Raw genomic sequence first — 13,872 nt, forward strand, 5'->3', positions numbered from 1 at the left:
ATGTTATCCTGCTGTCAGCACAACTTTTAACAAAGGTCAAAGCTCGAGTTATAAAAAGAGAAACAAATAGAGAAAGAGAAGAGAGAAAAAGACAGCGAGGTAGGCCTAATGGTCTTAGGCAGACTCATTATCAGTAAACACGTTACAAAGCCCCCTGGAAACCTGACTGAACTGACCTTTTGATCTCTATCTGCATTTTAATCATTGAGCTTTTTAATATGCACAGTCATGTTCAGCTAATTAAGCACTTGAAGTGGTGTATCAAAGATATGATCCATGAAAAGCCCTTCTCTAACTCCACAGGGCAACATATTGAAGTTTTTCAATTTGGCTCACAAGGAAAGCTTTTATTCCCTTTGAAGTTTACCTCAGCCTCAGTTTGCACAAAGGGTAAGGAAAGACAGGAACACCGAAAAGCACTAATTACAGAAATAGAAAATAACCATGTTTGGATTTTGTGATGTAAAATCTTTCATTTTTGAAAATTAAAAATGGAGGCTTTACTCAAGTCCATGTAAAGAAAAGAGTAAAAGTGAAAAAGAAAAATGTAATTCCTTTAGAAGTAGCTGAGCCCTTTTCTTTACAGTCAGAGAAGACATTGTTCCTCTTTAAGTCTTTGGTTTTACTACCTGATTTGCAAATGCAATACACTTTTGCAGCACACTTTGATGCAGGAGCAGGTCAATCAGGAAAGTATCTTCATTCCTTTTAGTTTTCATGAATAAATTTAAAGAGAGGTTGCTATATAAAAAAGGTGATGTCAAAGAGGTGTTGAACAGACACACAGCATGGCAGTGAGGTGGTGCTTTTAGCTGATTAGGTCTTATATAGTTATTGGCTGCTGACATTTATCCTTAGTAGACTGGCATGCAATGACAACAGAAACCATGTGTATCTGTGGAAACACCAGTTTACAGTCACTAAAAAGGACACTGACATTACTTGTTGTCTTTACTTTGTCTTTCTGGGTCATATTTTCAATATGAATTCTTTACAGTATTTTTATTATTATTATTATTATTTTAAATTTTACGTTGGCACACTTTTAAACACATCAGCTCATGGTAAAGAATACCAAATTTCATAAACATCAAAGTATTTCACTTGAGGTAATATTTTCATGACAAATCACTGATCCCATTGGTCAGTTCTCCTTTCACATTATATGACGTTGACAAGGAATGTGTCCAACAGTGTACAGTACTTGGGTATAGATCACGAGTTTTCTGGAGGTCAAACAATTCCAGCTTAACAGGTACTTAAGCCTTGATTATTTAATTGGAATAATTCCTTCCTTACTTGGTATAGTCCAAACTGACTAGTCAGCTGCAATAATGTCAGAATTAAGCTATGGAAACAATCTATACCCATGCAACAGTGTTTATCTTAAAGCCATCAGAGCGCTCTGTGTTTTATTAAGACTGACAGATTCCAGACTCAACACTGTGACCTGTATAAATCTGTTTGTGTTCCGTCATTGGATTGAAAGAGAAAGAAACATAGTATTCTGTTTATTCAGAGCATTAACTGCTACACTCCCTCTGTAGGCTACTTCCTAGTCTCCTAAGAAACATCTCAAACCTTCCAACCCCATCTCAAAAATGGGTCACTCTAAAAATACCAAGGTTTAGAACAGAAACTGCCTTTAGTATTGCTGCACCCATTATGTGAAATACATTTCAAACTAAACCCAAGCTGTCCCCCGTGTACATATGGTGTTTTTGAAAGGACTGGACTGTTAGAGAGAAATACTTGCAATTGTTTTCAATACTGAAAGTGGCTTGATTTGTAACTCTTTTTATGATGGTATTAATAATTGTTAATTATTAACAGGCTACATGTCTTTGTTCATGTAGCCTGTATTTATTTAAGCTATATCTTACTCTTTTTCCATGCACGACTGGTAAAGAGATCATGCTTTCTTTAAAAGTACAGTAAAACTTCAGGTAACACCTTTTGTCAGGTAAGTGCAGGTTGCTTGGAGTTATTTGTTGAGTTTTCTACCTGAGGATGTCTGCCACTGAAAGGAACTGACACATTATAACAGCTCACATTTAGCTGGAGACCTTTATACATGTCAGGCTCTGCTCTCTCTCTAGCCATGTTTTGTTGTGGAAAAAAAGTGATCACATAAGCCTTTTTTTTTCATTTGTTTGCAAAGGTCATTGTCACATAGCGATCACATGAATGAAAGTTAGTGAGATGTGTGAAAAGACACTTCTGGCCTCCCTGCAGCTCATTCTAAGTAATGTGCTTTCAAGAGCAACAACAGCATACTTCTCTGGAAAAAAAACCCCTCTTCATGTATTGTTTTGGTATCTTTTAAAGGTTATGTTGGATACTTTTTTCAAGAATTTTTTCCCTAGTAATCTGGAAACTACCCTGACTATGTTATCACATCAAGCCTGTGATCAACATTTACAGATTCACAGATTTAAAAACAGTTTTCAAAGATTCAGGCTTGAGTCAGGTAACCCCCCTAAATCATTTAAATACCCACATATCTGCCTTTTAATGTCAAATGTTGCTCCTGGTTTCAGTCAAGTCTTGACCTTCTGTCTTTAACACATAAAACACAGGAATCAACAAAAACAGAAGCTCTAAAAGGCATTTGATGTTTGTACGCATGTTTGTGTGTGTGTGTGTGTGTGTGTGTGTGTGTGTGTGTGTGTGTGTGTGTGTGTGTGTGTGTGTGTAGGTGTAGGTGTGTGCGTGTGTGAAGGCATTTCTGTTGTTAACATGGTAACATGAGGGAATCTGACCAATCATGACAATCTTCTGTGGATGGAGCCAAGCAAAAGATTTATAAATGTCATCCTTGAAACAGTAATGTTGTTGAGGAAAGACTGAAAGAAAAAAACGTCAGAGCACTTGAATCTTTAGTGAATCTTTAGATTGACACATTAAGAAACATTTTTCCACATCACTAATCAATTTTGTGAGATGCGAATTTTCCATTTATTTTTTTATTGTTAACTGTGAAAGTGGTTATGCTGCCATCTTACAGATCACAATGTTCACATTTCTTATAGTCCTGCTTTTTACGTTTTTCAATATTCCGTTTACATTAAGTATAATCTCTATATTTTGACATCTCTTCACAAAAACTCTCACTTTTTAGTTTATTTGAATCATGGACATTGTACAAAAAGAAGAGAAGAGATGGTTTGTACCAGATTTAGCTAACTAGCTAATTTCCATCCGTTGTCCCTTGACAGGTGATGGGTGTTGAGAATTTGCATGAATGTCTGAGCTTACTGTAAAGCTTCTTTTGTGTCCTGGGCCTAACTTGGTGAAACATTGAAGGGAGGTGCCCACTTGATATGCCCGATAATATCCTGGCTCTCGCTGCCCACTTGTCTGCACAGTTGGTTGTTAGGGGCAATAAGGGGCAATGTGATGGAGATGGTAGTGTCAGCGTTGTCACTACCTGCAAGCTCCAAGGAACAGAGCCTGGGTCTGTTGAAGGTTGCAATGCTTTCTTGGTTGTGGTAGCCACTAAGGGCCATGTGGTAGATTATGTAACTCAGCAGTAGAGCAGACTGTCACCATTAGGGAAGTTGATGTTATAAGGTGTCTTAAAAATAGTTCAATTAGCAAACAAAAGAATTGTTTAACAGTTTCCAAAGTTACTATTTTCACACTGGGACACCGAAGAGATATAGCATACAGAAACGCAGTTGCAGTTATTAAGAGTGTTTATTTAAAACTGAGTTTGTGTGACTTAAAAAATACTTTTGAAATGTGTGGTCATTTAAAGCATTTTTGTCAAAATAATCAAAAGCCAACTAAAATTTTTCAGTTCAGTATTGTATACGTTTTGTGTAAGTGCAAAAGTTACCAGTGACATAAGCAAAGGTTCCCTATTATTCAAGTGTAAACCACAGCAGTGTGAGAGTCATGCAGAGGTCATGTTACATTGACCCTGAAACCAAGGAGGCTAAAGGGAATACAGCTTTACTTTATGTAGTATGTATGTACTTTCAATATAAGAATACATGGGGAGCTGGCAGATGACTTTCAGCTCGCAATAAGAACAAATTTAATGAACCTTTATACTTCAAAATGTATTTGAATACATCATACAGTCTGCTATCTAAGTTTAACAAGTCGGAATTTAAGTGAAGGAATGAGAGCAGGCTCAGTGTAGACCAGCATCAGGACGACCTCCTGCACACCGACACGTGTGTGGCACAGGTTGTATTATTAATTATAATTACAGAGTTTAGAATTTCATTACTTTTATTATAATAAAGTGAACTCTCAATGGCTCTCATGGCTGTTTTCCAATAATAAAAATGTATCTTGTAATTTCTAATTATTGTTGGACAGAAGGGGATTCAGATTTCTACTATGCAGTTCTCTGTTATTACCTTCTTAGTTTTTATCAATAATATATTGGTTTGTTATCTATCATTATGAATCACACAGTCATTAATATATCCATATTCATATCTTTACATTCCTCCTAGAATGTCTTAAATGGTATCAGATACACAAAAGATGTGCATATGGTTTGCCTATACCTATTTCAATGAGCACAATAACCGCTAACAAGGTTGTTAACCAACTTGTTCACTCTTTATTTTAGGAGTGGTGAAGAAGTGGGTTAAATGTCCATGTCTTAACCATCTCCGTTGTCATTTCAGTATTATGTTCCCTCTTCCTTTTGCTGCAGTCATCTTTATGTCCTTCCACTGGGCGTTGTAATCTTTGTCACATCACTTGATAAGTGGTCTGAGTTGCACTGCATGATAATACTATCTTGTTTTCCAGATTGTGAATCGAAAGTGGATGTTAAGATCTTGTAAATCAATGCTTGATCTAAGACTGTGTGCCTTGTGCATTAGAATTATTAACTAGCTGCTATTTAAAAAAAAATCAAAAACATTACTTGTTCACTGTTATTCATCTGCACATAGCTTTGAGCATATATTACAGCATGGATTTATTTATTTTTTTATTGTATATACTTTATTAATCCCTTCTCACACACACAGGCCTAAATCACACACATGCACACACAGTACATTAATGGAGAGATGTAAAAGTGGACTGGAAGCGCCCCCTGAGCTTGTGGGGTTTCGGTGCCTTGTTCAATAGCAACTCTCCAGCCTTTCCATTATTTAGTATATTTTCTGTCATGTAATCTATCACACATTTAACTTATCTTTTGTAGTCAAAATGCATAGTAACACAAAACGTGTTTACTAAGGTTTTAAAGTTGTACAGGTTGGTTTTTATGAGGGGCTCTATTAAAAAACAGTTCTTTACCTTTTAGCTCTAAAACAGTACATCCTTTACATTGCATTGTTGCCGTTGTGCAGCTGTCCAGAGCAGGTGGAAGGTGGCTTCATTTTCCAAGGACATCCAGACAGAAGTTATTAAAAAGAGTGAGGGGTTTTTTAGTCTATTCATCAAATTGTAATCAGTCTTTAACTTTAGCCAGTGCATCAAGGTCACAAGCCTGCCCTTTGTCTTCACCCCTACTATGTCCACCACAGCAGCATTACTTTTCAGTATTCATAAACTACTGATCCTTAAGATTTTTACCTCACGTAATCTCTACACTGTTTCACAGTCACTGCACAGGGCAATGTGTAGCTGAAAATTGGATTCCATTTATCAAACATATTATGTGACAACCGCCTGTGATAAAAACCTTAATGGAATTCTACAATGTGCAATCTTACAAACCTGTACCACTATCACCTCTTCCTTCACCTCAGGCAGAATAACATAAACCAATGAAATGAACTTCAATGAGAGTTTGTGTTGTTTTCATAAAACCTAAACTGTTAGCAATCATAGCAAGGCACAATTTCAGAATACAATGACGATGCCATACAACCACATTAAGTATATGACACCAATTATAACAGCTACTGAGCAAATGACACATACTAAAGTCTAGCTTATATGGCAAACTGCTCAAGGGAATTTGTGCCTTCAGAGTTTTGAAGTTGTCAAAAAAAATGCTTTCAATGGCTTCGATAGAGCTTAAAAAGAGAGAGAGAGTCACTGAACTGTAAAATGTAAAATCTATTGGAAGTGGTTGTCAAAGCATTTTAGAGCACTACAAGAGAAGACATTTACTGTAATTATATAGTGGCCCCGATTGTGGAAACCATTGACAGTACTTTACCACATCATTCACTCTATCAAAGTACACACTCACAAAACCATAGCACAGCCATCAATTAAGGGTACAGTGTCCTGCCCAGACTTTGTATAGCGGACTGGAAAAACTGATCTTTCGATAAGTGGACAACCATTGTATACTATGAACTATAACTGTCCCTTTGCACAGAGGTAAAATTGTACAATAAAGCAAAATGTCAATACAAATGAAAAACAAAACTATATATTGCTGCTGTAATTAGAAACTGAGTGCTACACAGACAAGCAGCATGATAGCAACATGGCAGTCAGTCTGTGGCTTGATCAACCACATTGGTCCAGAGATAGACTGAAAAATCTAAACAACCATAGGATGGAATATAATACAATTTTGTATAACCATTCATATATCCAATGGATTACACTATATGACTTTAACAAAATATCTGGTTTATCCTATAGTGCTACCAAAGCAAACTTTACTTCTATTGGTGGCCACTTGAGGCTGGTTAAAAAGCAAGAGACTGGAACACATAACACACAATTTACACTTTGAGATCCTTTATAGGAAACTCCACATGCATAGATAAACTACTAATTCTAGTTAGCTATAAGTTGTAACCCCCGGTGTTGTAGATGCAGCCGAAGCAGAAGTGCAACAAACTGCAGTTCCTTGAGTGTCTGCTTGAGGTTGGCTCAAAGAGACCAGAAAGTCCCATACACACCCTCCTCAGAACTCTGCACCCGCTCTTAGTCTGTTGTTAAGTTAAACAAGAAAGCAATTCCAGCATGGTGATCACCACTAATAGGCTCCCAAAGCCCCCTACAGTAACGGATAGGTGGCCTAAACTCAGGCTTCATGCATTAATATTTTCCGTCTATGGTTAGCTTCTAAAATTTAAAAACATCTAGCAAAGTGTTTCACAAAACAGCTTCTGAGGCTCACTTAGAGTTCTAGTGTTTTATCTGAAGGTACACAAAGTGCCCTAATATAACATACATACAATCTGGCTTTTAAATATTAAATATATATTTGCTATTATAAATTTCCTCCAATATTTAATATCCCCAAGTGACCCTTTAGTTTCCTAGCTCATTGGTTAAAGATCGTTCATCTTAGAGAGGACGCATTAAGTCAGTCACCTCAACTTCAGTTACATTTCAAGTAAAACTATTGTCATTTAGAAATTCACAAGAAACTACCTGAAAACAGATGCATTAAACTGTTTACTTTCACTTTCCTGTTCAATATAAGAGACCGTTGGTACAAAAGAGAAAAAGAGACAGAAAGATTGCAGACAAGTGTTGACTGAGTTTCACCTCTTATAATGAAAACAGCTGTTTTCAACCGTTTTCAATTATCCAGTTATTACAGTTTTGATTACATCTGTATTATGCTTGTTGCTGCTTTTCAATTTATCCCTGTTGTTAAATTATTGAGTCTTGTTGTCAGTGGTTAAATACCTGACTCACAGAGATCTCATTACCAGACTAATAAATGAGTGTCTCTTTGCATTGGATATCATTGTTTGGTCATTTGGTTGATTTATGTAAAAACAGAATCCCTTGGTCTCCCTACTTTTTTACTGTTCTTTATTTAATGTTGTACATGAAAGCATGTGTAAAACATAGTTGGCTGATGAAATGACTTATGACCAATCCCACAACAATAATTTAGACATTTCTTCTTGTGGTTTTGCTGTTATTCTAATTTCTACCCAGAATAGTAAGAGGAGACTGCACGTTACTGATGTAGCTGATCATCAATCAGTTATGGCCAACTGTGTAAATAAACCATGTGGCTCTAAAGACTCACCTCAACCTCGGTGTCGTCTATATAACTAATTGGGTCAATTTGTTTTGTGTGCAGGGCTAAATGTCAGCATCAGACCAGACACTGGGACAGCTACTAGACTAATAATAAATGACCAGCACCCTCCCACACAGTATTGAACACTTCAGGTGAGTCATGAGATGACTTGCTTGGATTTGTGTTGCTTGTGAGCAGGCAGCTGAAAATACATTGTTATGGTAAAAGTTATATTAAACATACGTTTTGAAATTAACTTGTTTTACCATTAATTTTGCTGTGACTTAAAGTGTTGGGGAGTCATTAGTTACTGGTGCAAGAGTTTCATAACAAAGAGGGATGAGCATCTTTGGTGCGACCTGCAGCAAGTAAGCTTGAAATCGAAACATGCAAAGTGGCAAATCACTCCCCCAAACACATAAACAATCGCCCCCTCTTCACGGCTGGTGCAAGACAAGAACAAGAGAGAGTTTCATGGAGAACATGCAGTATTTCATCAAACTACCTCACTCTTTTGCAACAGTGAGCAGATAAGCCTTGGTATGTATGTACAGTCAGGTAAGGAGGCAAATAATTTGATTCAGTCCAGAAATTGGAAAGACATACAGTAGATCAGGCTTATGACAGCCAGAGATATAGCATTTATTGTTTTCTTCCTTTTTTGAGTTATTGATTGCTGATGAGGTGCAACACATTCTCTTTGTGTATACATAACTGTCATTAGTTACAGATGCTGGCAAAAAATTACATGATTAAATTAAAGCTTGTTGTGAAGCAGATGGGAATTAAAACTGATGCTTCTGTATGACCAATCACAGCAAAGGAGACCATCAGGTACAAGATTGATAGTTTCTATATAGGTATTTCTAATGACTTTGTCAACTGCCATGGGTAGGTGTCAGATAAGCAAATAACAGCATACTGAAGAAACAGCCATATCTAGCATTTTGCACAGCAAATATTCACAGGGAACAATACGTTTAAATGTTAAAGGAAGATATAGATGTGTGACATTTAAACATAATTATAGCAGAAATCAAGTTTATCTTCTGTAAATGTCTCTCTGAGTCATGAGTGCCTGAAGCGTGTGTCCCGCCAGCTTTATTGTTGTTGGAGCCGTGTTATATATCATGGACCTCATACAGCTATATTAACACTTCTTACAGTGGTAGAAAGCAGCGAACAGATGTGATTTCCCAGAAGCAGAATAGTTCTGGGAGAAATTTGAACCAAACATCAGACTGGGTGGCTGACAGAGCAGCACATCCCTCTGCTTCCTGTACATCTGTCTGCTCATGTAGGTCACAGTGAACAGCTGAAGAGTTGAGCTGGAAGGGTGAGACAGATTGAGAGGGAAACAGCAGAGAGGACCAAAAAAATCTGTCAAGGTTAGTGACGGCACGTATGAAAGAAACAGGGACAGAATCTTGTCACAAATCTGTGCTAATGATCAGTCAGTGAAAAGGAGTTGTTTGTTAGTGGACTATGAATATACATAGAACATTAAAACATGCTCTTTCCACCCTACTAAAAGCAGTTAATTCTTGGTAAGACTGCAAATCTCATGTCGATGATCATTTCATACAACAATATCAAAAACTGCATTATAAAAGAAATTGTTAAGCTGACTCTTTTGGCCTGGTTATGTTTATTACCCTTAAAAGGCAAAGTTTGCAACGAAACTGTGACAGCTACAAAATTACAAAATTACAGCTACAAAATTAAGCAACTTTTTTTTTAACCCTAATAAAGCTTTAATATATATACAAAATATTGGTCAAAACTGACAGGGAAAACAGACAAATATGTCATAAAATAAAATCTAACATTAACCTCCCTGCATGAAGCAGAGAGTCCTTAAATGAAGAATGTGCAACATTTTACACATGAACAGACATCAAGGAGAGCCCCTTTAACCAATCTTTGTCTAACCTGTATCTTACTCTTATTGGCAATGCACAGAAACAACAAGTCCATTAAAATGTGTGGGACTGAATAACCCTGGATCTCTAGACTTGTCAAGCATCATCAATCTTGTCATCTTGACTTTGGGCTTTTTGGAGGAAGAATGTGGTAGTTCTCATGCTCACGTTTTTCTCAAGGGCTTCAATATGTGATCGGAACTGTTACTGGTGAGTCTCCACATCGTCACTGCCTGGACATGACACTCTGTGTGTTATTTTGCAAATGTATTTTTCAACATACAAAGCTGCAACTTTCTTGTTGAAACAACACAATCAAATACAGTTGCAGCTTATAATACTATGAACTTGTAATGTTGACTGTGTATCCACATAGCACAAAGCAAACGTGAAGCCTGACCTTGAAGAGAATGAGAGCAGAAAATCAAACAGGTTATTTTAAGCTGTGTGCTGGTGGAGCAAAGCAACAGGAGCTCTCCTTCCAAACCATTCACAACAGCATTTTGCCTTCATGTTGTATATGTAGGAAAATAGGTTTCTACTCAATGATGGTGGTAGGAATAAAATATTAAAATGTGCCAAGCTGTGGGAAGTCCTGCAAGTAGCAGGAGAAAGAAAAAGAAAGATAAACATCCAAACTCCCATCAACAAAGAGCACTCTTCTTTGCACACTTTCCACACAGGCTCCTCTGATGTGTAAAGGGGGTGAAGATAACAGGACCAAGTAATGCTGAGGTGACCCGGAAAGGATGCTTGTGTTAGAGAAGCTGTATTGCATGGTAATGTGTTCATATCAAACATAATACTGCCCTTGGTCAGCAACTCATTTAGTATTTTTAGAAATTGAAATGTTAAATCTCCCCTTTAAAGAGACATGCTGATGTTTGGTATAAATATTGCTGTCTCAGTTTATGACATATAGTTTGATAGTTTACTCTGTAAAACTACACCATACCAGACATGTTACATAGAATTTCTAAGGTGACATTACTCCTCCCATGTCGAGTCCACAGCTTCTTATTATGAGACAGAAATAGATTTTAAATACGATTTGTAAAGTCTTTATCCTTTCACAAACACATCTGCGTATTTCTTCATGAAAAATGCACACAGACTCAGGGTGAAGCCTGCTCCAGAAAACACACAGTACGACACCGTAACAGTCATCATTTATTTAATAGCCCCTTACCCCCCAATACCCCTTTATATGAGGATTCATTCAGGCAACAATCAAGTCAAAGAGGAACTAAAGCTTATTGTACACCCTCGCCAGGCAAACATTCTCAACTAATGTGTGATTTTCAATTAAATGACCTGAAGATGATACTAAACTTTAAAGTCAGAGGGTTCTGTCTCCAGTAGAGTTCTCCTACATAGAAATCAGTGTATTTGAAACATTAAGGTGATGAACTAAATTTCCTCACAATCAAAACCATTAATGTGGAAGCCAATCTTTCTATCAAAATTCCTCTAAAAGACTTGTAATGTAATGTGTAGACATGTTGAAGGCAGGTTAGGTAAATTTCCCTAAAAACTTGTCAAGGTTTTGATTGAAATTGTCCTTATTTGGTCTGAACAAGAAACTAAAAAAAAAAAAAAATCTGTCATCTGTAGAAGTTGTAAACTCATAGACATTTTGACCAATGTCGGCACATGTTTTATAAACCAACCCATCCGTGTCCCTGCTCGTTCTCTATCCCATGCATGCACGAGCCCACACTCAAAGCATGAGCTGAAATCCGCTTCTGGATCAATGGCGCTAGTGCAATAGGGTGAGGGGCGTGGCTTTAGAGGGAGCGCAGAGGGGAGGGGGTGAGTGAACATGGAGCACGGAGAGGATGCTATTTTCAAAATCATGCTAGTTTTCAAAAATTACCCTGCCTTTAAACTATGGTGATAATATTAACATAAATATCATCATGTAGGTCATTATGTTGTTAACCACATCCATGTTGTCACACATCTATGCTGTACACTGCAAAAATGGCAAGTTCAGACTTTCTTTGGTACAACAGTTTTATACAGTACGGTATATCTACACAAAATGTAACTCTACTCTTAAGGACATATAAATATTCCAAATTTGATCAGAGCAGGGTCAGAAAATAAAAACCAAGGTGCAAATAGTTTTACAATGAAAAGTTTTACTTTAAGCTGGTCTAAAGCAAGGCAGCTGAATGTGGTATTGTATGTCCTCATAATTTGCCACAGTGATCGGCTCGTCCTCAATAATGACGTGTTTCAAACCAATAATGTGGCCCGAGTGGGAAAAAATTCTGGGAGTTTTCAGTAAGCAAGTACAAAATAAACTAATAGGACTTAGTCTAAAGTTACATAAAGACAAAAAGGCAGGAAGAGTTGAATAAGACGAAATTCACTTCAACAAAGGCTGTTTTGTTTCAGGTTTAAAACTTCACATCAAAACAGAGTTTACTAGATCATGAATTATCATATACCTGTGATTATAACAAATGCATATATGCCACCATTAAAACACACTAGATTTTATAGAGCAAATTTAAAATGTGTTGTGAGGACAATGTAACTACTACAATGGTTATACTCAGTGGCAAAAGAAATGCAGTTGTAGTGAGAAAGTCGTGAAGTTGTTGTAAGGCCACTGGAAGATCGGAGGCCACAGATGCTGTTTACAAACTTAAGACACATTTTTTAAAAACAACATTTCAACTTAGCAGATTTGTAACTCTCTGTCCTATTGATTACAATCTAAATCATTAACACACCCTCACAGATGTATCACAGCTATTTTCTGCTGCTAATTAAAGAAATAAACACAACTTTGGAGGAGACAGGGCTGCTGTCATGAACAATAACAATGACATACATCAGCTTGTTGCTGCATTAAAAGTCATTGATTAAATCATCACAAAGCTTTAAATCTGTCTGATAAGCGGACTCTTTCACTCCACGCAGCTGGGCCTGCTTTGCATTTTCTAATTTCTACAGTAAGAACACTCTTGACAAACAGATGAATGGTTTATTTGGGTTTAAATTAACCTTTAATGGAGGAAATGTCTGTAAGAAGTCTCAGATTTAGATACAACACTTGTATGAGCTGGACTCCTCTTGGAGATTTAGGGAGACAGGCACGATTGTGAAAATATTGATTCTACTGGCATAAATGTCAAAAAAAAAAAAAAAAAGGTCAGTTAAGGAGATAATTTTTTTTGTGATGTGACGCTGAAAAACCATAACTTTAATTAAACCTAATAATAAAGCGGTGGTGTTTATGTTTGTGTTCATCCCTGAGACAGTTGGAGGCACATTGCAGCTTAAAGCTCACATCAAAATGAGCTTCTCTTTCCTTCTCCTGCACATGTTATGTTAACACAATAATTAATTATTGATTACACAGGGGACCTTGCAACATTTCGGGCACAGTATTTAAAACCATAAATAAGAACACTTCAACATCAACTTCTATTTGATTTGGCTGCAAAATAAAATATTATTCCCACAAAAACAATAAAAAAAGACTTCAATTGGTGGATTGAATGATTATAATAAACCAGATTAGAGGCAGGCACCTACAGCGTCCATTTGCTGTGGGGTGTGTGTGTGTGTCCATCAGTCCATCTCTGGCATACACTTAAACCATTTCGCCATGTGACCCTGGCTCTTGGATCGTCTATCTTCTAAATTTGAGTTCAGTAGTCCGTCAGTGTAGTGACTGCACTGACTGATGGCGTCTTCAACACGAGTGATGTACAGCCAGCTGATTATCACACCAAAAAACTGGGGGGGAGAGAGAGAGAGAGAGAGAGAGAGAGAAAGACAGAAGGAAAAGAAAGAGAGAGACAGGCAGAAAGGTTGGCTAATTTGAACAATGATGCAGAGCATTTTCTGAAAATTGCTGCTCATTTTATCACTGCAGATGCAGTTGAGTTTTCAGGTGTACCTGAGAGGAAGACATTTACATCTCCCTCTTAGTCACCTCGGTCTTGGCTAATGGTTTTATTTTTTCACAGGCCTCTTACATTCACAGACATACTGATTCTG

General features: G+C 37.1%; 1 protein-coding gene across 1 annotated transcript in view; it reads right to left on the reverse strand.

Annotated features, from left to right (window-relative positions):
• Nucleotides 1-11,009: 11,009 nt before the first annotated feature.
• Nucleotides 11,010-13,872, reverse strand: part of tspan15 (tetraspanin 15) — a 28,796-nt gene continuing 25,933 nt past the window's right edge. The window contains exon 8 of the mRNA XM_079338990.1: nt 11,010-13,608. Within this exon, the coding sequence (XP_079195116.1) occupies nt 13,441-13,608 (168 nt within the window). The 3' untranslated portion in view covers nt 11,010-13,440. The remainder of the gene's footprint in view (nt 13,609-13,872) is intronic.

This window comes from Symphodus melops (genome assembly GCF_947650265.1).
Source record: "Symphodus melops genome assembly, chromosome: 3".
Lineage (NCBI taxonomy): Eukaryota > Metazoa > Chordata > Actinopteri > Labriformes > Labridae > Symphodus > Symphodus melops.